Source organism: Betta splendens, chromosome 9 (assembly GCF_900634795.4).
Source record: "Betta splendens chromosome 9, fBetSpl5.4, whole genome shotgun sequence".
Classification (NCBI taxonomy): domain Eukaryota; kingdom Metazoa; phylum Chordata; class Actinopteri; order Anabantiformes; family Osphronemidae; genus Betta; species Betta splendens.
In genome coordinates, this window is record NC_040889.2 from 17720471 (window position 1) to 17746527 (window position 26057).

General features: G+C 50.1%; 1 protein-coding gene across 5 annotated transcripts in view; it reads left to right on the top strand.

Annotated features, from left to right (window-relative positions):
• LOC114863302 (tetratricopeptide repeat protein 28-like) overlaps positions 1-26057 on the top strand; it is a 123917-nt gene that overhangs the window by 11100 nt on the left and 86760 nt on the right. The window contains exon 1 of one of the 5 annotated variants that reach the window (XM_055511548.1): positions 4057-4077. The exons of 3 other annotated variants lie outside the window; for them this stretch is intronic. In XM_055511548.1, coding sequence (XP_055367523.1) covers positions 4072-4077 — 6 coding nt within the window. In that variant the 5' untranslated portion in view covers positions 4057-4071. Of the gene's footprint in view, positions 1-4056; positions 4078-22969; positions 23787-26057 lie in introns of those variants that run through there. One more of the 5 variants, XM_029164275.1, reaches the window with a different exon arrangement.

Genomic DNA, 26057 nt, shown 5'->3' on the forward strand with positions numbered 1-26057 from the left:
ATGTGTCGAGGATCAGAAAATTTTTAATTACTTCCACAGCTTTCATTGGCTCATAAATAGAATAAATTAGACATTTACCCTGAGCCTTGCTTATTTATGAAGCAGCTTCCTTTCTATTTCATATACATACTTCATGTAATTGCACATTTGCATCTGCAGTACCTCCACAGTGCTCATTTCCCCAGAGCTACACTTAAGGCACAACACATTCATTGGCACCACATGGGATTTTACCATCACAAAGTCTGTGGTTAAACACTTATGCGTTGCTGAGGTCTGTTTGTGGAAACGTTCACTTCTCATTTATTGAAAATAGGGCAACAAAACCATGGTATATTAATAGGAAATGCTATGGCGCCATTGAAATCGGATTAATGCTGTAGATGATATGTAGAAGATAAACTCTGCACTGTGTGATAATGTACATATTTTATTTCCCTGCATTAGTTGATAATATTAATTTTGTATGTATGCGTGTGTGCGTGCGTTTGTGTGTGTGTGTGTGTGCGCGTGTGTGTGTGTGTGTGTGTGTGTGTGTGTGTGTGTGTGTGTGTGTGTGTGTGTGTGTGTGTGTGTGTGCGCGCACATCTGGCTGTCAGCTGACTCCAAACAAATAAGTCGACGCTGTGTCCTTGACGCGGCTGATATTACACCAAAGCATACAGTAATTAAAGAAGACTTATCTGGCCGCGCAGAGGCGTCGGGGGGATTAAAATCTCTTTTGTCTGACATGTTTGATTAATAAATAGACATGTCTGGGTAACTGAGCGCAAGGGAGGACAGTTGAAAGGTCAACAGAGGTCACGGCGAGCTCTCAGCCGCGTCGCACGCACGCGCCGGCTGCACCGCGTCTGGCATTTCTGCCTTTCCTTCGGTAAATATCACTCCTGTGGCTGAAGCCTCCGGACGTCGGCCCCAGGGTTTTATCCCGCAGTCGTGCGCCGTATAAAAAGCCTTGTTAAGAGGCTTTAAGAGCAATGCAAGGCTCGTAATTCACCGGGAGTTATGTGACGTATGCCTCCTCTTTCATTTCGCCGCCATTCACTTCACAAAAAGCTCCGGGAGCCATCTGAGGGTGGAAAAACCGCCTTTATGCCTCTTTGTTGGGTGCATTAATGAAACTCTCGTCTTCACCTATTCCACAGACTCCACTGTACCCGACACCTAATTAGTACACGTGTTCTGAGTGTGTTTCTGTGTTTAGTGTCAGTGTCACGAAGCTCATGTTCTTTAGAGAACCTTTAATTAAGTTGCACTTTAAGGGCCTGTTATTTACTCCTGCGTCTTTGTGTTCGGCCGACAGAGAACCGGCGCGGGCGTAATCTAATGGAGCGGCTCGGCGGCGTCTGAGGAGGGTGCTGGCGCCGCCAATAACCGGGATGACAGTTGATCTGTTCACGTGATGAACTGCAACTGGCTGTTTGATCGCTCTGCCGTTCCCCGTCTTTATCTCTGCCGCTCGGCTTCGGTCAATACTGGGCCATTTGGTGCCGTTTCGCAGAGATGGTTCCATTTCTGACAGACGCCCGTAATCCATTTGCGTGCGTGCGCGCGCGTGTGGGTCTGTCTGTCACTGTTTGTCGGGGAGTGTAAAGCAAAACCTGTGCAAACGCAGAAGTAGCAGACCGAGCTTCAAGTGAAATACAATCTATACGGTGTGTTTGTGTTTGGGGGGGAGGGGGGGCACGGGGGCTTTGGTTTTGTCCGCCCGTCCGTCCGTCTGTGGAAAAACGTCTGGTCCCCAGAGAACAAGAGCTAATGCTTCGATGATCTCCACCACGAGGGCTTTTTTATTAGATGTCTCTATAGTTAATGGATGAAAAGCTCATATAAAAATTTCCTCTCCTTCTGCATATTAGTGGAAATGAATGTAGTGAACATACAACTGTGGCTCTGTCTAACTGTGATTTACCTGCCTCATCATTCCGATATGTCTGTTGTGCTCAGATTACTGTTTTGTCACGTGTAGCAGCTGCACATCTCTATTTTTATCCAGGACACAGAGTGTTTATGGCCACATTCCTGAACACAAGCCTAAATCAGGCGAAAGTGCTGTGTATTAACCGCAGGTCCAGGATTTGAGCCCAGTCCTGGAGCCTTTATAGTCGTATTTGTGAAGACCAGCGTCTAAATCTCTTTATATCCACAAGCTCATTAATTAGATAATAACCGAGTGGCTCAGATTTTCTATCTGGGCAGCAAAAACTATGACTGTATGGAAAATATTGTCCTCCGGGATTTATTACACCCTCGGTAGTTAGAGAAGCTGCACTGTAGTTACTGGCTAGATTGTTGGCCATTTACATAACTCCCCCAGTGTCTTGATGGGCTATGATATGGGTGAGAAACGTCTGATCCCGCTGTCTCAGCCACCGCTCTCATCCCTCAGCAGGAGGAAGGCAGGCTCGGCCTCATTCTTTTATATTAGGTCGGCTTTATTGGATGTGGCAGACTAATAAGACTCTCACTTTGGAGCTGAGGTGATAGGTCAGAGCCGGCGATAAGGGTAGAGATGTGGGGTGGGAAATTTTGTGTGTGTGCGTGACTGGGTTTTTTTTTGGATCCCTGCTCATATCCCACAGATCCCCAGGGGGCCGAGGGGAGAACTGGACTGGGATTAAAGCGTCTCAGCGCAGAGATCCTGTCAGTCACAGGGAGACGCTTCCTGTCCCGAAAGAGTCCGAGACGGATGCGAGATGTTAAGGAGGACTAGAGGTGATGATGAAAGCGATACTGCACAGGTATCGTGGCCAGATCTAGTTTTTTCAGATAATACATTCGTGCTGTAGGAAATATGGAGCAGACTGTCACATTCTATGGAGAGCATCAAGGACTTGTCTGAGTAGTTTGATACAATGTCTGCCATATTTTGTACAGTACAATATTATTGTAACTAAAGAACTGGAGGCACATACAGTGTAAAGGTAATTAAATCTCCATATGCAGTGATTCTTGGTGCTGCACATCTATATGCACCACCATATATTACCCCTGGAATGTAAACTCAGTGGAGCTGGTGATGCATGTTGTATCTGGTGCTCCTATTGTGGTGGTGGCTGCAGGCGTACAGGGGTTCGCACTAATTAGAGCCTCTGTGCAGCCTTTGTGGCATTTTCATTCCGGCCGTTCCCTCGGTGGCCTTTTTATTTGGGGAAAGAAGAAGAAGAAGGAACTCGTCTACATGCATTATTCACAACACAGATGTCAGTCGGACCCGCGGCGGCGCCGCCCCACGCCGTGTCCCAGCACCGCGATGCTGAGCAGCAGCTCGACCGTCCTCGTACTGTAGTTCATTAACATTTGATGCCGCTCCTCCTTTATTTCGCTTCTCCTCCTCCTCCAGGTACATGTATTGTATTTTTTTTGCCAGGTTCCCGCGCTTCCTCGACCAGAAGCTGTGGCTGTAGCAGCGGGACAGGCGCCATCACCGCTGCAGCCGCCTATTTGCAGAACTCCCGCCGAGAGCCGCGGTCATCAGTGTCACAGCCGCTCCGCCGGTTACCGCTCTCCTTCTCCGTAATTGCTGCTCCGTAAAGGAGAGAAAAGTGAGAATATATGTTACGTCTCCTATACCTCCTCTCCACCTGATTATGCAGCATTATTCCACAAGTGAGGTCTCGCGGGGCAGGTTTCCCCTTAATAAACACCTGTCTGTATTTGTCTAATTCCTCCTTATTAATGCGGCGGCGTCTGGTGCAGAACCACCAGGTCTGGGTTATTAAGGGGCTCTAATTTACTCTGCAGAGACATTCCTGGGGAAGAGACAAGAGAGTCGTCATCAATGTTTCATAATTCAATCATGGCCGCCGCTGTAGTTTGCCTCTACGGGGTCACGTGAGTCCATGTTTACATGTGTTTTGGAGGCGGTGTGACGGTAAAAGTCAGCAATAGAGGACAAACCGTAAATTGTCATGCAATTTAAGATTTGGGTAGTTTATTATATTTTTCGCCCCCCCCCCCTTTTCTGTCCTGAGTGGCGCCGAATCAGCGCGGCCGGCTCCATCCATCACTTGGCTGCTGCAGTCGGGTCAATGGGGGTCACTTCCGAGCAGTTACCTGTTAACACAGCTAATGGAGGTCTGTATTTGCATAAGGCTGAGTAAAGGGGGGGGGGTTCTGCTGGCGGAGCAGAAGGGCGGAGCCGCTCTCATCTCGCAGATGAGACCATTCATCACCGCTTTGTTTGCCTGCACGCACCTTCTCATGAACAATTAATGTGCTGCAGACATGCTGGTGCCTCTCCTGCCTTTCCCTCATCTGACTTTAGGTCCGTTTAGTCACTTCGCGTTTCCAGCCTGCGGCTCGTCTTGTTTTTTTTTTTTCCTCGACAGAGAGGACGCCTCGGCGCATGCAGCCTTTAGGTTTTCCCTCTGCGCCACACCTGTTTCAATGTTAACTAGTTGCGTGAGGCGCTCCGGGCGTTTTTGCGATACGCTGCCTCCGACAACACCGGTGTGCGTTGCGCTTCAAAGACCCAAGCGCAGGATTCAGACTCCCGTAGTGCGGAGACGGGTTCATCGCAGCATTGTTTTTTTGTTTTTTCACTGGAACCTCCTCCTGCTTCTAAATCGGTTCACATGTTTTACGTGTGATCAATATATATTGTTGGATATTTACCTTAGCAATTTGGTTTAAGTGCCTGCGTGCTTGAGAGGCTATAGAGACCGAGGCCCACCTGGGAATAGATGCCAATATACCCCGGATCAGAGTCGTCAGCATAAATCAGCCGCTGCTCACCATTAACGCAGCACATCCGCCACAACGCTTCATTTTTTTGGTTAAGAAAACGACTTAATGTTGTCTCTTAGTTCTCACGCTGGGGAGCGATTTGTCTGTGCTTCCTCAAATATTAAAGACGGAGCCACGAGTGATCTGTGTGTACACGCCGACCATGCTTTTGTGCGGCGTCGTGACTAACAGCATCATGAAAAGAGGGGCATGAATTATAAATGATGGGAATGATGCACCATGGTTTTGCCTCTCGAGTCTCCACAGCTTGCTGATTACGCTCACACACACACGTGGACCTGTGATGGTAACGTTCAGTAGCATCTTTACGGACATCAGTATGAACTACATATGGCATCAACCTGTGTTTTACTGTATGCTCTCAGACATCTTTGTGTGTTCCTACCACCTCCTAAAAACACACATTTGTTCATAGATATCGCTTAAGAATTACTTTGGTACATGAATGTACTGTAGACACTACAGAGGCCGGGAGAAAACACTAAATCATGCACGGATATTACGAGACCGAGAGCACCAATTCCGTAATCTGCTCCAGCACAAATGACCAATTTATGTTTTGATTTATTGCAGTTTAGTTTCAGTGTCAGACACTTTGGGCTTCGTCTCTGTCTTGCAGCTCCGCGTCGCAGGAAGCGCTGGCCCCATGAACACAGCTTTGCTGCGTCTCTCCTTTAAGTGACATCACTGCACTACAGTGCGAACACTGGAGCATCACATGTACGTTTGTGATTTCCTTTGGTGGAGGTGCTCGCGTACAGTTAGCTCTCCAACTTCTAATACACCTTTCTGTATGTAGAGTTTAACCTCTCTGACTGCAGATTCCTTTTCCACCTGCGAAATAATAAAAAATCTATTATTAATATCACATTTCTTCAGCTATCGCGCGCCGGGGCTGGGAGACAAGTCCCTCTAAAATTAAGATGGGGAATATTGCACCTGCCGCAGCTGTAACGCGATTCTTTTTATGACGCTGAACAAAAGAGAGTAAATGTGATAAAAAGTCAGACCTTCACGGATTCGCTGACCTTTCCTTTCACTTAGTAAACTCTGAAGGACCCTCCCCCTGAATATTTCATTGAAGCACATACAGTATTACCAGCAAAGCAATTGGATTATGGGCTGAAGAAATATCAGTTACTTAAATTATTTGCTAGAAACTGCTCCTTCCATCGTGACCCATCAGAATAACAGGACGCCTTAAATGAGGATCACAATGTGGCAGCAGAATGAAGGAAACTCACATCTTCTGACCTTCTGAAAACCAAAACAAGCTCACGTCTATAATCTGTCGTTCCTCTGTCCGTCCCACCTGTTTTATCAGCAATTATACCTCTACATGATGTGTGTCACTCAGAAACATGACAGACTAGAACAATGTATTAATTACTGGATGGAATTAAACTGACTCCGTAGCAACTGATTTGACTTCTCTGGACTCATTGGGTTTTTATATTGTTTGTGGAGCAGAACGTGATACAGGCGTTATTGTGTTTTTTTCTAATGATCGTTTTGGAAACCTGACTTTCACGCGTCGCCGCGCCGGGTGTGAACGTTCCTGGATGCTCCGTATTGTTTGATGCGGTGGAATTAGCGCGCGTGGCAGTAATTCATGGTGAAACCACCGCAGTCAAACACAGGCAATTAATTCTCTTTGGACCGGTTTCAGGTGCGGCGCTGATCGCTGACTTCTAAATTCACCGAACTAATGAGATGCAAAAACATGCTTCCATTACAGGCAGCGCACATTAATTGCACGTGAATGTATGGCATAAATCATGCAGTTATGTTTTTTGTTGTGGATGCCTCTTCACACTGCACGAGGACGCAGCAGCTACTGTGGGCTGGTGCTCCGGGTGGCTGGGCCCCCTCCGCAGCCTCTCGGAGGCAGAGTGATAAAACATGCATTCAGAGACCTTGGGAGTTCACACACATCTGTGCCTTTTCCTCCGCACACACTGTTAAACACACTGTTTGCAGATAGAGATCTTCGGATGAAACATTAACAAACAACAGACACTCCGAGCTCGGTCTCGCTGTTTGAATATCAACACAAAAAGCATTACGGCAATGAGCTGTATTAATATTAAGGCTCCATTTCTGCCATCTGGGCTGAAATAGAAGCAGATTTTGGGGGAGTCATTTAGCTGTCGCTACGCCTCTGTACAATGATGGAACCTGTTACGTCGCCGTAGGCGTTGCACGGGAAATAGTAATAAAATCGGCTCAAAAAAGAGGAATCATATAGTTGTTGTGGGAAAGCAATTGCTTTAAATGTCATGGTGCATCTCCCCCTCCCCCTTTTGCTCCGCTTTATTGGACATTGTCACTGGAATTGTGTGCAGTGAGTGTTCCTAGGAGACTCAGTGGAGCTTGGAGATCCTTGCAGAAGGCTGGAGCGTAGGGGACTCGGAGGGGGAGAGAGAGGGGGAGAGGGAGGGAGGGAGACGTGTTGGTAACATCAATAATTCACAGCGGTATTGCTAGGGAAACAGGATGTGAAGGTACTGTATGGGGGGGGGCAGACCGATCCCAGGAACACGTCTCTGCGAGCAACGTGCAAAATGAACCAGATCCGAGCCCCGCCATTTATTTTCATAGCATTTCATAACAATAGAAATGCATCGAGCCCATAAAAATGCTTAATGATCGCATTGATCTCCGAGAAGCAGCTTTTTCTTCTCCCCTTTCTTTCGGTTTGTGTCCCACAAGCAGAGAGTTTAATTTACTGGTGCATTGGGGCTTCGGGCTTTATAAACCCTCCAGTTGAGAGAGAGAGAGAGAGCGAGAGAGAGAGCTTGAGAAAAGGCACAGGGAGCCTAAAAGAGCGCGAGGCTATTTCCCAGGCCCACTTATTAAATTTCCAATCATAGCCCGTGGTGCAGTGGCATTACCGCCATAAAACACCTCTTTGCTGTGTGTAGCCGTCTGGGCAGAAATTGCTATTGCTTGGTGGAAACTTGAGTGTTTCCTTAACATTGATTTCTGTTGGAGGGAGGTGGGGGTGGGGGGTGGGGGAGCGAGTTTAGGCCATCATTAAAACAGCAACACAGAGGGACTGCCGCCGACGACTCGCATCAGGCCGGAGCCGCTGGAGCTTCGACCGCAGGTGCTGGGTGGGCTTCAGCGCGCGCTCCCTCACGCCGGACGGGCTTCATTCATTATCACAGCGATTGCCAGCAATTGACCCGGCTCCTCGGACCCGGGTCAATCGCCAAGCGGGCCGTAAACGCGTCAGGTGAAGAGGAATGCGCCTTTTTCATACGTGGTGAATCGGCTTCTGCTTCGCTCTGCGATGACGAGGGGACGGCCTCGTGCTCATTTCATGGTTTAACGTTACCGTTAAAACTGCTGTTTTCATCTTAACCCCCCCCCCCCCCCCCCCCCCACACACACACACACACACACACACACTCCCCAGCGACTCTCTCCTTCTCCGTTGCCCCTTCGCAATTTTCTCATTAGTGATTGGAGCAGAGTTTCCATTTCCAGGCTATCGACTGCTGTGGACGCTGAGAACCCATTACATACGTTGCGCTCACTAATTGTTTCCACTCATAATGAAGTTCCTCACAGTGGAGGCACGGTGGTTAGGGCACATTAGCTCATAAACACGTAGCGAGCCCGCGCCGTCCGCCGTGTGGTTTACTGTGGCTCGTTCAGTTAGTGTGTGTAGTTATTAGTGTTGTGTGTTTATTGAGATGTCAGAAAAGGCAGAGCCCACGTCGACTCGCCGACGAGTGACTGAGCGATGCTTTTAGCTGTGGTTGCTTCCGTGCTCTCACTGTAATGATAATAGATAATAAACTGGCTTATAGCCTATAAATAGATCAAATAATCCCTTCCATGCATGGATGCACCGCTCTGATTGGTGCCGGTGATGTTTGGGGCGTCCCCTGACCTTCCTTAGCTCCATTTTACAAGCGCTGCTGCTGCCGCTGTTGATGTTGTTGTGGGTTTGGTCATGCACAGGACCCCCGTGTTCACCGAGTCGGATCACGAGCGCCGGCGTCGTTCGAACACTGAGTGGGCGGCGTGGCAGGATGACGGACAGTGTGAAATGGAGAGTGATGACACCGGAGCGGAGCGAGGGTCTGGTTGAGATGACCCCCGAACGCGGCGCCGCACTCGTCTCCAGTCAAGTGTTCAGAACAAGCCTTTTCTACTCCATCTCAGTCCTACTCCACCCCCCCCCCCCCCCCCACGCGCGCACACACACACACACACACACACACACTCTCCTACCTGCCACGCTGGCCTCTGTCCGTGCTACATCTCTCTTCCGCTGCCGACACGCGATACGTCTTGTGAGCAGCGGCGTCATGCTCCGCGTTATGGCATATGGACCTCATAATTTCATAGTACATATATCACAGCATAGCGCCATCACAGAGCGCGGCGCGGCCCCGGGGGCGGCAGCGGGCGAGCAGCTGGAGCCGGCTCAGTCGGATCGGCGCTCCGGTGCTGCTCCTCGGCGGTGATTAAAACACGCTCTCCTGTCCTGTCGCCGTCTGATTCATCTCGCAATGTGGCTTTTTCCGCTCTCCCTTTCTTCAAACGCAGCTGGAGCAGTTTCTGTAGAACAATGAACTGGCGTTAGCAGCCCGGCAGAGGTAAATAACCGAGCCTATGAATTATTAATGCAATGCAGGACCCTCTCTCAGGAAGCCCATGTTGATTCCCTTACAGTACTTAAAGCTGGAGGGACTCTGGTCATGTTTGTGTATGAAGCTGACCTGCTCCTCCCCAGCGTGTGCATTTCTGACTGATGCTGAGCCTCCGGTGCGCTCCGTGCACTCAGGCCCCTTTACCCGCACAGGGACGCATGCAAACCTGCTCTGTATGTGCATAAATGTGCCATAATTTCTGAAATGAAAGCTCTATTAGCATGTATTCGCTCTTCTTATGCATTATAAGGAGGAACCTGAGAAAGTGTCACGGCGAAATTCACTTGTATCCTCTTAAAGCAGGTGGTGCTCGCTTCACAAGAAGCCATTTGAGCGTGTGGTGTGACGCAGCTAATAACTGTGTGAAAGCTGCGTGGGCTTTTTTTTTTTTCTTTACTTCTGCTGCAGCCGTTTGATTAAAATGCTCTTTTGAAAAACCGCTGTGACAGAAAGCGGCAGCAGATTTAATCTGGGCCCTTTTATTGGTTGGATTGATTTGATGGACTGAGATGAATCGTCATTGCTTTCCAGTCACACACACACACACACACACACACACACACACACACACACACACACACACACACACACACACACACACACACACACACACATACACACAAACAGGCAGCAGAGCTTGGTGACTCTGAGGTCTGAGGTCAGAGTCACTGTATTTGAGGCGTTTGTAACAGGATGTTCTTGGATGTTCTTTTCCTTTTTGTTGTGAGCTTCATCCCGTTCATGATGGAAGTGGAATCACACACGAGGAGATAGCAAGGCGCTGAAAGCGATGATCAAAAAAAAAAAAAGCTGATGCAAACACAGACTGTAATTTGGGCCCAGTGTAGAAACTGTACAGGAGCAGAGCAGACTCCACCGCGGACAATTTTGCTCAACCCGATGATGCAACGTATGAATTGTCTCAGCAATGACTTCACAATCCCCATCGTTTGCTACTGTCTGCGGAGAGAACCCAGCGTTCGGCGCGGCGGCGCCGGAGTCGGACGTGGAGGTGGAGAAACGTGGCCCTAATTGAATCTCATTACTTTTCTAATAACGCGTTTGGCGGCGTCGCATCCGTGACCCCCATCTGAAACTTCATTATGTGCACGGTAAACATTCCTTTTCATACATATTAAAGCGTTCGCAGCAGACGGGGGGGACGCCTTCCTCGGGTCCCCCTCAGTGTCTCGCCTCATTTGCATGTCCCTCCTATTTGTTTTTAGCCCGAGAGGCTGTTGACGTGAGGTGAAGCGTCACGTGGAGCCATGCTCTCGCCTCCTCGTATCTGTCCGTCCGTCGCGCTCACGGCTTTAAACGCCGCCGCTTTGCGTCTCGGCCGCGCGGCCCCTCGTTCTGCAGCTTCCGGCGGTCGAGGGGCGGGAGATCCACAGCGCTTAATAATTGAAGATGAGTGAATGAAATCATAACAGCGCTTTGGATTTTTACGAGCCAGCCTTTGATTTGGAATCGTCAGTCATATAATGTATTGGCCTCTTTGCAGTGCGCTGATTAGTCCCTTTTATTAGATTAATAAAATATTCAAACCTGCACTTCTTCTCTGCTCTCAGTACATTTCCACATCCTTGCTTCTGGTTTCCTGTCTCTGGACCGACTACTGTAACTGTAGCGTATCTGCTCCCAGTCTCACCTTCCTCCCTTTTTTCTACTCATTGTTCCCCCTTGAATGACTTTGCCCCCCCCTCTTCACCCTCCTGTTCCTTTACCAGCTGGTTTAAAAATAAACAGGGTTGTGGTTTCAGTGCCGCTGTGATCCGGCGGCTCGTAGGCGGCGCCGTTGCTGTTCCAGATGCTCAGAATTAGCCTGTCCACACTGCAGCCCCCCCCCCTCTCCCCCCCAGGCTGCCTGCAGCTGCCACTGGAAGGCTGGGACTTCGTACGCGCTCAGTCGGCGTTTTCTCCATCACGCAAACGCTGCAGCCTCAGCGCCGCAGAAGCCCCTCTTTAAAGAGCATCCTTGACACATTTGAATAAGATAATGAACGAGGAACACAGATGTGGGGAAGGGGGGGGGGGGTGGGCTGGCGGTGGGTTCCGGTGCGTCGGTGCCGTCAGTGAACGCGGTCCAATTACTACAACACAGAAGATGTAAAGGCTGTGTCACTCTCCTTTCATGTCGGCATCCGCTCGCATGGAGCTCTGGTGCTTTCGGTGCAGGCGGGGCTGCAGCGAGAGGGTCACCGGAGCTTAGCGCACCAATTAATCCTGCCACTCATCAGGAGCCTGCTCCACAATGGCAGAGGTTTATAGAGGAATTATGCTCGGCGCTAATTAGTGGGTAAGCATCGACAGTGTCGAGGAGAAATGGCGAGCGGGAGCGATATGGTGTGACAGAAGCCGCGGGCTCCTCGGGCTGTGTTCTACCCGGCTATCGCTCGGGGGGAGCAGACTCTGTCAATAACCTCCTGCCAATGCTCCTCATTTATTCATTCATACACATTTCTTTTTACAAATCTATTTCCTGTTTGCCTTTCTCCATCCTGTTCTCCTCCGCCCTTTCTTCTCTCCTGTCACCCAGCCAGCCCTCTGGCTGTGTTCCTCACAGTTGCCATGGTAATGATATAGTTTCTCTCCTCTGTAATGTGATGTCTTATTAGGTTTCATTGGGGCGTGTGTCACTATTTTATTTCACGCACCATTTGGTGATCCTCGCTCTCCTCGTGGCTGAGAGGTGAGCGGCGAGTGCGCCGCCGAGGAGGTGTAAAGACGCGAGTGGGCGTGCGAGGGGTCCGACTGGGGGAGGAAGAGGATGAGGCACGCAGCGGCGGCAGCGGCGGCAGCGTGCTGCCTTCGCCTTCACTCACTTGCACAAAAGGCACATGAATGGTAACGTGAAAGTCGTGCTTGTCCCTGGGCAAGTCTGCCTCTCCCTGCTCTGCGAGGCTGGCACCCCAGGGAGGGGTTTCAGCTGCTACCCAGCAGGAGGCACTGTGTGTGTGTGTGTGTGTGTGTGTGTGTGTGTGTGTGTGTGTGTGTGTGTGTGTACTTTCAACCATCCACTGAGAAAGCACTTTATTGGCCATACGGCACTGCCTCCCATCTTCCCATCTGTCTTGAGAGGGGTGTTTTTAATGGATCAGTTGATGTGGACCACTGATGATCTGGAGGTAAAAGCTACTGAAGCTCCTGCAGTCGCTGTCACTGCGGTGGAAACTGTGCTCTTCCTTTTATTTCCCTGCTACGTGCTTGTAAAAAGCGCCGTATACCTGTTACAGCTTCATAATCAATGTCTGCATTTGCTGTGTGTGTGACCGTGTGTGTGTGTGTGTGTGTGTGTGTGAGTGTGTGTTCATGTCTGTGTGTGTGTGGGGGGGGGCGTATTTGTTGAGGACACATCAATTTGGCTTGTCACTGTGCTCTATTTTCCTCTGTGTGTGCAATTATAATCAGTCCTCTGAAGAACTGTGGGAAGGGGGCTGCGATCGATAGCTGATCAATACCGGCCCAGATGCCACTGTCAAACGCATCAATAGAATTTCTCCAGCCGTGTGTTTTATCCCCCACTGCGCTTTAAATGCCTCACGTCAGCCCAGCGGCCTTTAAGGAATGACCACGCCCGCTCCGCCTGAACGCAGGCGGGGCGTCCTTTTCCTTTTCATCTTTCTGGTCCATGTTCTCAGACCAGAACACTTCACACTCCCAATCTCTTCATTTAAGCATATATACTGTATCAGGTTGTTCTACTTAGTGCAGTGGCCTAACAACAGCATAAGGGTTCATTTGCACAGTCTCCACCCTCCAAACTGTGCTGAGATCCAGCTTTGAAGTCCCCTTGTAGCCTCTTAATAATGCTCTCCGTCCTCTGGCTCTGCGGACGACGAGGCAGGTGAACTCACCAAAGGTGCCTCGTGTGTTAAAACCCATCGCTAACTGGCCGCGGCGCGGTTCCGGTCCACTCTCTCCAGTCTCACACTTTTTTTTTTGCTTTTCCCCGGTAGCTGGCGCTCACAGAGGAGGGGTGGCGCGCTTTGCGTGGCATCTGCCGTCGCTCCCTCTCCCCTGGGCTCGGCGCCAGGCGTGTGTTTGTCAGATGGCGGCGCCGGTGAGACGGCGGCTTCTGATACATCCTGACGCGCTCATTTCAGCCGCGACGAACGCGGAGGCAAATTATCGCGCCAAGGTCTCCGAAACGCGGCGAACGACGGCCCGGTCGAGGTGAATGCAGAGCGCGCGCCCGCGTCACGGACTGACTTTAAAGAATGCAATCAGCGTTTCAGCCTCAGTTTTGGTCGATCACATTCTTATGTGTTTAGCTTTTATCCGTTTATAGGCAGAACCTTCCTCAAAGCCCTTAAAGATAAAAGAAAACAGCACAGAATAAGAGTTCAAGGGTAAAAAAAGCGATTGTGTTAAACACGTGCAACCACCATTGAGAGTGTGAAGTCTCTCTGCAAGGCCAGACTCACTGGGCTCCACAGTTCCTGCTGCTAATATTTTCATCTTCACGCGACACCTCTGCAGCTTTGCGGCTTGCTCCTCGCATCCCACAGCAACGGGCCGGGCTGCACACTTGACGGGGAAGGTGCAGCGGTGGGATGAAGCCGTGAAGAACAAACGTGAAAGCGGCTGTTGTGCAGCTGTGGCACCTTTTTCGTGACGGGCGACTGTTTTAACTCGGCCGAGGCACCGGGAGAATTAATTTTCCAGTTAAAAATGTAAAAGTCGAAGGGGGGGTCCGGTCTTGCGCTCGCGAGCAGAGCAGCAGATTTGGGTCATTTGTGTGCTGTACCATCTGGATGGGCCGATAGCGCCGCAAAGCCAGTTATCCTCTTTGGAGAGCGGCGTTGGATCCGCATAGCAAGAAGCCTCCAGTGCGACTCTACGTGTGCCCGCGGTGCGTGTGAACCCAACTCGACCCCAGAACCGTGGCATGTAACGCATCAGACCCGGAAGCGCTCTTCTTCCTCTTCTACCTTTAGCCCCGTCCACCTCCCGCCGCGCTCGTAACCGGGCCTTTCAAGCCGCGCTAACGGCTAATTGCTAGCGACTCCAGCGTTTGCAGCCAGGACTCGCGCGTCAGATGCTGAGAGGCAGTAATGCAAATTTTCCTTTTCTCACCTTCGCAGCTTTCACCGTGTTTGAGCTTGAGCGTTAATGTGAAAGCACCCCCTCCCTCCGTCTCTTTGAAACTCACACATCTCGCTGGTTCGGAGGGCTTCTAATAAAGCCGCCTGAATTATGATTGCGCTTGATGAGAAAATCCCCCCTTTTTATTCCTAAATTCGCTTCTTGTTTAGATGTCATTTGCTGTAGTTATCGTCTGCAAAGCACCACTTTCCCCCGGGCTCCTGAGGAGCTCTCCCGCTAAGTGGAAGGTGAAAATGAACACACACCTCTCAATTAAAGCTGTGGCACCAGCTATCATACCTCTGATATCATCCCCGAGTGTTAATAATATTTGTGCCAACGTTAACGAGCACCTTATCTTCTGTCTGTTCAGTCTACTTTCAAACTTTGTGTGAGTTGTGAGGCCACGATAATGATTTGAACACTGTTGTACCGTACAGGTAGTTTTTTTTTTATTGACCATGTGTGAATGTAGACGATAAACTGAAGCAGATCTTGTGCGTTCTGCCAACAGCACATGCGGATTTGGAGCATCTTCTTTATGGTTCTACATGTTTGTGAGTGGAGCTCCAGCAGCACAATGGGATTCTAATTGCCGGCTCTCGTGCATTGCGTCATTTTGCTTATCGCTGCGCGGACCACACACCGCGTGAGCCGAGCGCGATGAGAGACAATGGGTGATTGATGCGCGCGGGCCATCTACACATCTGCTGCGCTCCTCGGGGGGGAGGTTTGAGGGATGCCCGGCCCCTTTGAGCGATGCCGGGGTGTGGGAAGCTGCAGTCGGGACACGGGCTGGAAACTCCGCAACTCTCACACTGGGCTTTCACCAGCATTACATCAGCCCTTGGACTTGTTCTCCAACCACATCAAACGGGCCTGAGGCGAGGCCTGCTTCCAGGCGGGGGCAGTGGATGGGCTCTACTGGGCTTTTGCTTGGCCTGAAGCCTGATATGCTCACACCAGCTTCTTCAGGCACCTGTAAAGTCAAAGTCTTAGCCAAGATGGATGCTGCAAAAACAACACCTTTGCATTACAGTATATGATGGTTCAAATGCAGTAAGGCAAATCTCCCAATAGATGGTTTGATCGTCGGGCCTCTCCAGTGTCAGGAACACAAGGTGCTGACAGCGACCTGTGACTGTAGACATTCACAGCAGGCATAAGCAGTTTAGCCCCGGATCTTGGCTCCCGTTGAGACGCTCGTGGTCGAAGCGCTTGATCATGATTCACCTTCCTGTCTCAGGAATTGATTTAATTCATGTGGTAATAAATAAGCTGTTGTCCTATTCTGAACCGCTGCATGCATCTTAATATCGCAGAGCCTTTAGTTATGAGTCGCTGCAAATTGTAATTAAGTATCCTGACAATGGGGCCTGACTCAGTTACAGTGTGAAATAAAACGCGTCTGATCTGAGCCACTGTGTGCTCCAGTCGGACGGTTATAGAGATGTTTTGATGTGATGAATGCCAAATGGAGTCTGATAAAGTGATGAGTCAGGCAGGACTCTGGGAGCGGAGGGGGGGGGGGGGGGGGGGGGTGTCAGCGGTGGGTAGGAAGAGCAGGGTGCAGCTGGTGATGGATGAGGAGCGAGCCAGAGAAGGACGAGGCATGAAATAGAATGAGGATGAAGGACAGAGGAGTCCTGGCTGGTGGAGGGAGGGGGGGACGGAGACGGAGACAGAGATGGAGAGACTGAGGGAGAAGAAAGAATGAGGGTCACACAGAGACTAACCTACTGTCAAAATTGTTGATGTTTGCTCCTCGGTGCGGCTTCGCGCTCAGATTTGCATTTCCCGGCTCCCTATCAGGTGAGTGTATCAGGTCCATATTCCCCCTCAGCTGTCAGGCCTGTGAAGGTCAGCGTGTCAGGGAGGAAGACAAAAAGCAACTTGAACTTTATTAATAGCTTCCAGTTTTCCCATCAAGACGTTGAAGCCCGTTTGCTGACTAATACGAGCAGAAGTTTCTCTCCCTCGTGTCATTAGCGAGAGCAGCAGAGATTTGCTGGAAACCAAGTGATGCTTAAGAGGCACAAACCTTTTGTTGATTTCATACAGACACAAGTTTGACAATTTTTCCCATTTAAGAAAAAATGTAGATTGTGGTTTCTTTATACATTTTTAAGCGCTCTTCAAAGCTGCACTTGATTTACAACCTCGGGGAACTCGGCTGCGGGTATTAAACGTTTTAGCCCTGATCAGATTGTACCAATTACACTTTGTGCACTAGACATGCTTCACATTAGGCTTTTTTTCAGATATTTTTTGTAGAACACGGAAATACCAGTGTATTTTCGACACTACATTAAGACCCTGGAAGTACTGTCTGAACTTCTGAGCCAAATGAGCGTCTCCGCCTTATTTCATGTCTTATTTTGTCCTTTGGGTCTCTCTCAGTCGCCCGTTTTCCTGTCGCCCGTCGTCCGTGGGACCATCCGCGGATTCTCCCGCCCGTCGGGGGGCAACCTGGCCTTCCTCGGCCGTCCTCCTGTCTTCGGCAGGCCTGCGGGGGGGAAGGAGCCGGCTGTTGCTAACCAGATGGCGGGTTCTAGCCCGGGACCGGGACGAGGGGCCGGGACGGACCCACCGACCGGAGCGGTGCCTCCGGCAGCAGACAGCAGCTCTGTGGGAAGCCCCTTAACTGCCCCCCATCAAAATGCTAATTGCCCACCTTTGGACAGGTGGACCGGCGGCCCCATAGGTGTAGAGGAGATGGAGTCCGTTTGTCGCAGGCGTGGTGCCGGCCGCGGCGCTTTTACAGAGCTGCACGCTGAACGGCAGGCTGAGCCGGAGCGGGATGAGGATGATCCGAGGAGAAAAGTCGAGCCGATGCCAAAGAGGTACGACAGCAGGGGGAGGACGCGGGTGGGGGCGAGAGGCAGCATGTGTTGAAGGGTTGGATTTGAAAGGGCTGGATGACTCCCCCCCCCCCCCCCCCCCACCAAACACACACACACACACACAAACCCCCAACCCCCCCCCCCCCCCCCCCCCCTTCTTCTGCCACATCAGCTCCTGAGCAGACTACACGATGTGTATCTGTGTAGCGAGGACCACAAATGGGCAGCGTGCGCCTCGCGGCACCTTTGTTACAAAGCATCCTGACAGCCCAGCTGTTGGACCGAGCCTCTCTCCAAGCACCGGCGGCGCCCAGCGCGTCCTCCCCGTCTCCGCACTGCGCGCCATGAGTCAAGCGCGGAGATGAAAGCGAGGCCCACACGGCGCTACATGGCTAATTTAGGGGATTAACACCTGTTCTATGAGGACAGATTGTTCCTAATCCTGCGTTGACCCCTTTGATCTGGAGCCACAGTGATTTAAGGGGTGGACCGGCCTAATCTCCACGCGGCAGTGACCGGACGCTCCACCTGACGGATCAGCTGACGTACGTCTACTGCACTGTTTGCCGTGCGTAGCGCGGCGGCGGCGGCGTGGTCACGCGCTCGTCCTTCGCCGCCGGGCACAGGATTGGAGTCGCTGCTAAGTCCTTTGAAGTGGAGCGGGAGGAGTGATTCACCAAACGGGTTCATTCACATTGGATGCGCTCTCGCCGGGTTAGATTAGTAAGGGCTGGAAGGGCTGTCATTGGCATAATAAGCCTGGAGCTTTAAGGTATTATAGCCCCGGTCGCTGAAGAGAATATTGTTTTGTTGAAGCACAAGCTGCACTGGCTCAGGCCTAATTAGCCGGTGTGGATCTGTATTTATGAAGCGCAGAAACCAAACACGATGCGGCCGAGGATCTTGGAAGCGGTTAAATATTTGCAGTTATCGGCTATTAATCTGTTCGTAGCCTGTTCAAGAGCTCGTCTGTCATAAATTTGCGCGCTCGTTATGACGACCAGATTGCGGCGAGTGACTGTGTGCGTGCGTACGTGGGTGTGTGTTTGTGATGGTAACACATGGATACATTTGATATAGGAGGGAAAGGGGAAAAAAAAGAGACTGTGGGAGAATGTAGATGGATTTGGTGTGGTGGCGATGGTGGGAAGAAAGGTAATTGAAAAAGAGAGGCATGAGTTTGGGTTTGGGGTTTTCTAAATGAGGGACTAGCGATGGGTGGGTCTGACCACAGCATCGCTCTGTGTGTGTGTGAGTGTGTGTGTGTGTATTCTTGGAAACAGATAGACACAAACAGATTTGAATACATTGTCCTGCTCCATCTCTATGTTTAGTATAGACTGAGGAGGACCACACAGGATCCGTCTCATGTGTCAGGGTATGTGGCAACGCTGTTATTATTGATCCTACCGCAGACGTCAAACCCCAGCGCCTATTTAACTGTCGGCCTGATTTAAACAGCATGCTCGGGCCTTTTTCATCCGTGTCCAAGACCGCTGAATTATTAAACACAACTCTAAAGCAAAGGTTCCTCTCTTTGCATAACGTCTCCAGCAAATCTACTGTTGAGTGGCTCCAGCGAACAAACAAGCCCCTTCTTCATTAGTCTAATTGAGGGAACAAATGGGGGGAAGGTCAAATTAGGGGCTAGGATAAAAAAATGATTCTAATCATATGTCTTTATGGTTCTGTTTGAAGAATCATTGATTAAACACTATAATGCCTCAAAAGAGGGAGTGCTTCCAGAGGCGTCGCCATTATCACATGGTGGGAATACTGATGGGAGAGTTTATGGGATGCAGGGGCCTTTCACACGCATCCGTGTTGATAGGAATATGGCCAGTGTGGCGTCAAAACCTGCTCAGAACTTGTTTGCCACGCGCGTTGTCGCTGTCGTATTCGGCCTCTTGCGTTCAAATCGGCACAATGTTTGAAGTCTTTATGAAGCTGAATAGTGACGCCGCCAGCCGGACACTGACTGATTCATTGTGGTGTGACTGAATGCTTCGCCGTCCTTGGGTCTGGTCTCGCTGTGGACAGGAGCCTGCAAACAAATAGGATTTGGATTGGTTTTCAGCTCCTGTAACATCAGCCTTTGCTTGGGGCACATTGGGTGGTCAGCGCATGTGACCTTCTCATAGTGGGGCTCCATAACCCACATCCATCCCTATTAGAGGGCTCTTATCAGCGACTGTGGCCAGAGTGACACACTCCCAGCTGGGTTTCCCTCGAGAAAATGTTGTGAAGAGCAGGCAAAGATCCCCACGGTGCACGGAGGTGTGTGTGTGTGTGTGTGTGTGTGTGCGCGTGTGTGTGTGTATGTTGGGAGTATGTCTGTGTGTGGATTTGTTCTCTGCAGATAGGACCCTGTGACTCTGAGATATGCACAGGCTCATTAATTAGAGGCTCTCATTATCCCCCCTTAGGCTCCAGACACTTAATCAACACCAAGCTATAACTAAGACACACACACACACACACACACACGCGCACACGCGCGGCGGGCTAAATTCTGACACACGATCATGGGAGAACAGCGCTCTGTAGAGGAGGTGAATGAATGAATGCAGATGAGGGTTATTTGTTTTCAGTGATGTACGGCACAGCGGAGCGGGTGGGTGTCATTGCTATTTAACACTTTTATTGTTATAATGTTGTTAAGGATTTCAAAACACATTCGTCCATCTGTCATGTTTCACTGTGGAGGAAATTTGTCAAAGGCTGTAAATCATATCCTTATGTTATAAATCTCCAGGCTGGAAATACAACAAATGAGACGTCAGGGCTGGTTGTTTTGTGATTTCTGGATTTGTGCAGTGTTTCCGTGTGGAATGTGTTTTCTGTATAAGCGTGAATAAGACCTTTTATAGAACACTGGACGCTCTGATCTCTGTCGTGTGGCTGCGCATCGTCGTGGATGTTGGCATCTCTGCGCTGGTGACATCAGGGCGCACGTCTCTGTGCCGTTACTGTGGAATTTACTGCTTTGAAAGTCTGGTGCCTGTAATTAAAAGGCCTCTGTTTATTCAAACGACGACACACAGTTCACAGCGACACTTCGGTGTTGTGACTTAAGAGCGTGGGTCTGTGAGAAAATAAATTACCCTCAGACAGTCTGGAGAGCTTTTGGAGTGTCGCTCCTCTGGGTTTCTTTTTTTTTTTTCCTTCTCAGCCTCACTGTTCTGCGGCTGATGCACGTTTTGCATCATGTGCAATAAACGGGCGAAGGAGAAGCTCGGCGGCGAACGCATCAGACAGGACGGAGTCGTGATGAGGCTGGGAGATCATGACACAGATGTTGAGCTGACTTCTCAGGCGCTGCACAAGTCACCCTTTATTTCTCGCGCAGCGGCCGATGTCATCTTCACCGTATGAGTCCGGCCCCCGACCAGAACACACAGTGCCGCCGAGACATTTTTGAGGCCGTGATTGGCGAGAGCCAGAAAAGGAAGCACAAAGTTTTAAACAGCTCCACGTTGTGGAAAATGAAAGAGGGGGTTTTTGTTTCCCTCTGAAGGCTGGAGTCTGATTTCCTGTGCGGCACTGATTGGGAAAGCAGAGGCACGCACAGGGAAGCCGCTCCTGTATGGAGATGCCAGATGACCGCGAGCAGACTGCTGCCGAACAACACATTGAAGTGGGTCCTTTACGGATCAACAGACTTGTCTTTTATGAAGGAGTGTGTTGCTGGAGCCTGTTTTGGATGTTGGGACTTTAATGTGTGAGGGCAAATGTGTGGTTAAAGAGGGGGGGTGGGTGGGGGCTCCATGTAAACAGAGCTGTGTGTGTGTGTGTGTGCGTGCGTGCGTGCGTGCGTGCGTGCGTGTGTGCGTGCGTGCGTGTTTGCGTGTGTGTGCGTGCGTGTGTGCGTGTGTGTGTGCGTGCGTGCATGCGTGTGTGTGCGTGCGTGCGTGTTTGCGTGTGTGTGTGTGCGTGCGTGTGTGCGTGTGTGTGTGTGTGTGTGCGTGCGTGTGTGTGTGTGTGCGTGTGTGCGTGTGTGTGCATGCGTGTGTGTCTGTTTGTGCACACGCTGAGTGTGGCGTGAAGCCGACAGGAGTCGGTCATTACCCGGACACAAAAATGAATGAAGTGGTTTCATTGAATCTATTGTCACGTGAAACAAACTAACGCAGGACACACACTGACCCCTTCCTCTCCTGACAGATGTGTCCTTTGATCGCAGCGGTCGAGCGCAGAGTGGGGTTGTGTTTGTTGTGCTTGGGTGCCAGCTGGAGCTGTGGAGGTGGTGTCCAACATGTTGTTCCTGTTCACCCATGTGGATAACGTAGTCTCTTAGTGACTCCCACTGCAAAGCAGGACTTTATCCATGAGGCCGTATGTGACCCCCCCCCCCCCCCCCCCTGCTTGTCTTTTGTCATCGGACTGACCTCAGGTCCTCTGTGGACCCAGCTGACCCTGGAGACACACCAGTGTATTGACCAGCTCACCGGTTCCATAGAGACCGTTACCTCACCCACTTTAAATCACACCCAGATCTCACACACCTCTCATCATTATCGGCCATTATTTAATTCACTTTTCTTCCGTCTTAACATAGTTCCTCAAGAATCGACAACAATCTATGCACACTATTAACACGCTCACATGCAGTGATGAGCGTCTTGGGTTTTCGCTGCAGCATGTGGGTTCAGCACCAGTGGGTCTGTTTTAACTGTTAATAGCTGTTGTGCCCTAAAAGCGCTTTTCATCCTGTGACTGTGGCAGAGACTGCGGCGGGCGGCTTCTCACCAGAATAACCGACTCGTCTGTTTTGAATTTCATGCGGCAAACTTCCATAATTAATGATAAAATGTCAGTATTAAATACAAAATAAATAAAAAAAAGCAGCAGAGATTTTCCGCGTTCAGCCTAAAAAAAAAAGTGGCAAACTGAAATCTGGGCTCTGCATCTGGTGCTTGAGCGCAGTAAAATATTGCACCGTACACTACATGTGACAGCTGCTCTCAGCAGGAGGAAACAGGGAAAGTGTATAAACAGGGCTTTAGTTATCTCGAGCATCCGAGGCTCGGCGAATCACATCTTTTATGCAAGGATTCAATCTACTGTTTCCACAAAAATAACGAAGGACACTCGCCTCGGCTGATGGAGATCAAGGCAACCGGCGAGTGCGGCAGTGGAGTGGGATGTTATTTGAATCTCTCCAGCTCATTAACACCAGTTTATACTGTGATCAGACTGTATCATGTGTGGAGCACTGCGGGGTTTCCACACAGCTCCACGCTGCGTCAGGTAGAGGAGCCTATACTGTACGAGCTGCCTCCCATCACATGTTTTTTGTAATAATGTTTATTAAATCTAAACCAGGCGAATACAGTCACCAAATGATCTACATCCGACTTATTATAGTGTAGTGTGTGTGATCTGCTGTGTTTTATATAGTAGGTCGTAATATAACAATCTTAAAAGCACCGTGAGAAAAAACCCTTCACGTTACCAAATGCAGCCTTGACCCACTGATAAATGAGGCCGCTGTCTTCTCCGTGCAGCTCGGTGCGTAAACCCGTGCGTGCAGCTCCGGCCGGCGGCGCTATGACCCCGCGTCCTCCTGCCTGCTCGGCTCGGCTCGGCTCCTCCGCCGCTCCAAGTCCGCAAACTGCGAGGCTGGAGCAGCGGCGCTGGGAAGGAAGTCATCAGAGAGCCGTAGTCCAGTCTGTTGCTGTTGCGGGAATCAGGATATCCTTCCAGCTCCTCGCAGAGGAATTCCAGGGATTTTTTTTTTCCGGTGGCTGTGCTCCCCCCCTCCCCCCTCCTCCTCCTCCTCCTCCTCCCGAAAGTAATCTCCCCGCTTGTCGCGCTGTCTCCGCCGGGCGCCGCTTCACTGTTTCCTCGCGACTTCTTTCCAAAAGTGCGTTTTTCTCGCGGGACAACGGAATTTGACCACTGCGATGAATATTTGTGCGTCTCGTCTTCCCGTTGTTTGTGGGTCAAGGGGACCGGACTAGACACAGTACACCCGCATCACGCGCGTTTCCAGGGACGGGAGTTCTGAAAGTTTAAGCCTGCGTTTTTCCCACTACGCGGTCCTGGAGGCTCCGATCCTGCGAACCGAGCGCGGAGGCGGAGGGCTCGCGACGGACTCGTACTTTGGATTTTACGCACGGGGACCTTTCCGCCGAACGTCGCCAGTCCGCCACATATGCCTCGAATTCATTCTCCGACCTCCACTGTGGATTTAACCGGTGTATGATCTGTGTTGACTGCGCTGTCTCTTCCCCTAAAATTGCCGCAAAGCCGAGGCTCGCACACCATCATCATGCGTCGCGTCTTGGAGAGAATCCGCTGCGAAATTGAGCGAAGTCGACAGGCAGCATGACTTACGCTCGGGATTTCTCTGAATCTGCATTCCATTCCCATGTAATATCTTAATGCTGTTCAATTTTGGTTTACAAATATGATGAAATGGCAGCCCCGGAAGAAGGTGAGTGTGTCTTAAGGTTTTCTATCCAATTATGGTGAAACATAGCGTTTCTGTGGTAGATCGCAACTTGGAAAGAGGAGGCTCGGTCACGGGGAGCTCGTGCTCTGTTTATTCGTGTACTACAGATGATAAGAGCATGTACTGCAGCTGCAGTGGGAGCAGCACTCTACATCACATTACACTCAACTACAGTATGATCAAAGATCGGCTTGAGTAATTATGCATTTTTATTGTCTGAGTCAGTGGAAACGACTGTAAGTGAGTCACTAATCAGCCGTTTTGCGCCACAGTGCCGAATATTAACGCTTTCTGGTGTAAAGTGCGGACATGCTGCTAAGTTCATGCTCATAACTAGTGTTGGCTCCGTTTTGCTCCTCTTTACACCATCAGACCGGCCTCTAACCTGGTCTAATCAAGACATCAGTGATTAATGCGTACTCTCTGGAGCTGAGGGCTGAATCCCGTGGTTGTATAGTGAAACACTAAACCTCAGCAGAGTTTGATCCTAAGAGTTCACAATGTTTTAGATGTTTTTTTTAAGGATTGTGTGTCTTAGTTTCTAGACTTCTACACTCATACCCCTTTCCCCCCCTTGATGCCTTTTAGTGTTGTATTTCTCTGCTGCTCCATTTTGGTGGGCGTGCAGCATTTCAAAATGGAAAATAACTGAAAATTATCAAGGGTCTTGTAAAAAATGCTAGAACTGAAATGCGCGTGCATCGGATTTTTACCAGCAGGGGGCAGTTGTCTGACGAGAAGCAGCCTTCCTCGGAGATGCGGGCTTTACTGGGGTCTAGAGAAAAGGAAAGAAAATTAAAAAGATGTACGAGTCTTTTTGTCCCTCTTTCACCTGTTTTGCATCATTCTAAACTTTCTTTTTTTCCTCCAGAGGAGTTTGTTCAGTCTCAGCATAAATAGTTGCAAGATTGTTTCATCCTGACCCAGATATTTTTGCCTCTCAGCTGACACATGATGATGTTTTCTTTTCAAAGCTACTCAGTATAAAGAGACCAAATAACCAGCTCCAGAAGTGGAGTAACCACAGCTCGCAGTGCTATCATTTGAAGCCCACTGCATTATCACCGTAACCTGAACCATCTCTTTTGCCTAAATGCATTTCTGCACCGTCGTTTGATCCACATCAAGTGTCATTAACGTGGATAATCTCATCATGATGAATGAGATGAAAGCACATGATCGAGCTCCTTACTGATGAATTACCAACAGAGTAAAATTAAAGCCGTGAGCGTGCCCTAACGATTTCTACATCTGTGTGGCGGATCTGCCAGAATCATCCGTGAGACCCCCTCCTTTGAGGACTAAAAGCCTGTCCTCACTGCTGGAATTGATTTCCAGCCACGTCGCAGTTAAGCACTGAACAACAAGGAGTAATGTCCTTCACGTACAGATACCCTTATCGTCATGGATTTTACTGGAGTGGCCACACAAGATCATTGTGGTGGTTCTCATTAGAAAGAGAGCGAGGTTCTACTGCAGTGATGTTGATTAATTTACCCGTTGGTGCTGCTGATGCTACAGTAGATGCATATGAGCCAATCCACAGGCCCATGCGTGTGAGCGCCTATTCCATCTACTGTATATGATGCATCTGGGCTTTATTATAGACGATCTGGGTGATTAACGTTCTCTTTTTGGGATTTGGTGAAGTCCCAACACCTGAGCTCAAGAAGAAGTGTCAACGACACAATGCTGCAACTTGGAGGAGGCGGCACGTGGCTCAAGGTGTTCATAGGCTCAGATTTCTGATAATGCTTGGATGAGGCCGTCTTCCCAGTGATAATCAGGTTTCCTGCAGAGATACTTTGTCTTGATTGGCTTAAAATCCTAAATTATGACAAGCCAGCAGGCTGAAATCAGAGGCACTGTTTCGTGTGTCGTTGGACACGCGACTCCAATGGTTTGCACCTGTCCATGACTTCAGCACGGCTAAAAAAACGGTTTGCTGCAGAGCGTTTTTAACTTGCAGTCTTGAGGAGGACTTCCCACAAGCGTCACGACCTCTGTTAATGTTGTGAAGCTCTGGCTTCGTAGCTCGGCTTGTGTTTCGCGGCCCGGAGGAAGCCGCTGTTTGTTTTTGCGGCCGTGCCAGACGTCCCCGTGGGCTCCACGCGGTTGATGTAAAGCCCTCTCACCTGTGAGGGACAAAATGTCCCGCTCACGTTTCAGCCGCCAGACTCGCGGTCGAGCTCGGACCTTTACCTCCAGAGGACCCCCCCTCTTGAATCCCTGCCCTCCTTCACTAGCTTTCCA